The 2278-nt window shown below is 40.5% G+C and overlaps 1 protein-coding gene across 4 annotated transcripts in view; it reads left to right on the forward strand.

The window, feature by feature from the left end:
• The window catches only part of LOC107081950 (CREB3 regulatory factor-like), a 59559-nt gene that overhangs the window by 44888 nt on the left and 12393 nt on the right, over positions 1 to 2278 (forward strand). For all 4 annotated transcript variants that reach the window (XM_015370335.1, XM_015370337.1, XM_015370336.1 and 1 more), the window contains one exon: positions 719 to 792. In XM_015370335.1, the coding sequence (XP_015225821.1) occupies positions 719 to 792 (74 nt within the window). The remainder of the gene's footprint in view (positions 1 to 718; positions 793 to 2278) is intronic.

The raw sequence follows: 2278 nt of genomic DNA on the forward strand, positions 1-2278 counted from the left end.
GTCAGTGTGATTGCATGACACTGGTGATGGGGATGCCATACAGATTCATGTCAAAAATACCGAACTATCCCTTTAACTAATTGGAGGGATATAGAGGCTGGATATTTTCCACGCAAGGTGCTATAAATAAATGAAATAAAAAACAAGGCTTTGTTTGCGGTTCTCTCTATAAAGCCTCAATATCCACACTATTTCTGACATTTTGAATTGAAAAAACGTCTTGGATGGGGAGAGAAATGTCTTCAAACTTGGAAACAAAGTCCAGTGGATTGTTTTTTTTTTTTACTTTTCTGAAATTCTATGGAAGCAGCTCTAATCCCACCCACTGAATTTGATGGGTGAAGATGACAGTTTCAATGATTTCATGATGAGTTTCCTTCTCACTCGTCTCTCGACTGAGAGATTGTGAGAGAGGTTTAAAGTGGGTGTTGTTGTGGAAAAGAGGAGATTTTGTTATCCTCTCATCTCCAGTGGTTAGAGTGCCTCTAGTACTTTAAACTTCTGAAGTGTAAAATGTCCAAACCTGAAAGATCCTTGTTGTTGGTTCCTCAACTTAACAACCAAAATCTGAATGTGTTTAAGCCTAAATGATAAGCTCACCCTTTTCTTTTCCCACTGATGTTAGCTTATAATCATCTGAACTGAAAAGACTGAAAAGAGAAAAGCGCAGAGCTAGCAGCTCCAGTGAGTGACTGTGTCTTAATTTCCTGGGTTTCAGGGCCTGCCGGCTGAAGAAGAAGGCCCAACATGAAGCCAACAAGATCAAGCTGTGGGGGCTCAACCAGGAATATGGTCAGTACTGCTCCTCATTGTGTGTAGATTGAGTTCCTCTGGAGCTAAAGGAGCTTTTTAAATGGTTCTATATTTGTATTCAAAGCAAAGGCATGTCTCTACACACAAACATATGGGAACACAGCATTCTGCTCCAAATCAAGCAGGAAAGAGAAATGATCTAGATTATCCTCACTAAATGAACACCAGGCTGCAGTTTCTGCATGTTCTTTAACCCATTAACTAGCCATTGCCCACCAGTGGGCCCTAGAGCGACTTTTAAAGGGTTAAAAAGCTTCATGTGTGAAACAAAAATGTTTTTCCTCACAATCATTGGACTATTATTCATTGCATAAGCATCAATTTTCCGAGAACTGCTTATTTCCCTTGAAGCATGGAATCAATAATCTTCTGGCACCAGTGATCAGGAATCCCAGTGCAGCATGGTTGGCATAACAGGGTTTAACTACAAGGTTTCACTACAGAGTTTAACTATCAGAGTTTGACTACCAGGGTTTAACTACCAGGGTCTTACTACCAGATTTTAACTACCAGAGTTTGACTACCAGAGTTTGACTACAGGGTTAACTACCAGGGTTTAAGTACAAGGGTTTAACTACCAGGGTTTAGCTACCAGGGTTTAACTACCAGATTTTAACTACCAGATATTAACTACCAGAGTTTGACTACCAGAGTTTAACTACAGGGTTTAACTACCAGGGTTTAACTACCAGGGTTTAACTACAGGGGTAAGCTACCAGGGTTTAGCTACCAGGGTTTAACTACCCAGGTTTAACTACCAGAGTTTGACTACCAGAGTTTAAATACCAGGGTTTAACTACCAGGGATCAACTACCAGGGATCAACTACCAGGGTTTAACTACCAGGGTTTAAATACCAGGGTTTAACTACCAGGGTCTTACTACCAGATTTTAACTACCAGATATTAACTACCAGAGTTTGACTACCAGAGTTTAAAAACCAGGGTTTGACTACCAGGGTTTGACTACAAGAGTTTAAATACCAGGGTTTAACTACCAGGGGTCAACTACCAGGGTTTAAATACCAGGGTTTAACTACCAGGGGTCAACTACCAGGGTTTAACTACCAGGGTTTAAGTAAAAGAGTTTAACTACCAGGGTTTAACTACAGGGGTAAGCTACCAGGGTTTAGCTACCAGGGTTTAACTACCCGGGTTTAACTACCAGAGTTTGACTACCAGAGTTTGACTACCAGAGTTTGACTACCAGAGTTTGACTACCAGAGTTTGACTACCAGAGTTTGACTACAAGAGTTTGACTACAAGAGTTTAACTACCAGAGTTTGACTACCAGGGTTTAACTACCAGAGTTTGACTACAAGAGTTTAACTACCAGGGTTTAACTACCAGAGTTTGACTACAAGAGTTTAACTACCAGGGTTTAACTACCAGAGTTTAACTACCAGGGTTTAACTACCAGAGTTTGACTACAAGAGTTTAACTACCAGGGTTTAACTACCAGAGTTT

This window comes from Cyprinodon variegatus, unplaced genomic scaffold, assembly GCF_000732505.1.
Source record: "Cyprinodon variegatus isolate N-32 unplaced genomic scaffold, C_variegatus-1.0 Scaffold45, whole genome shotgun sequence".
Classification (NCBI taxonomy): Eukaryota; Metazoa; Chordata; class Actinopteri; order Cyprinodontiformes; family Cyprinodontidae; genus Cyprinodon; species Cyprinodon variegatus.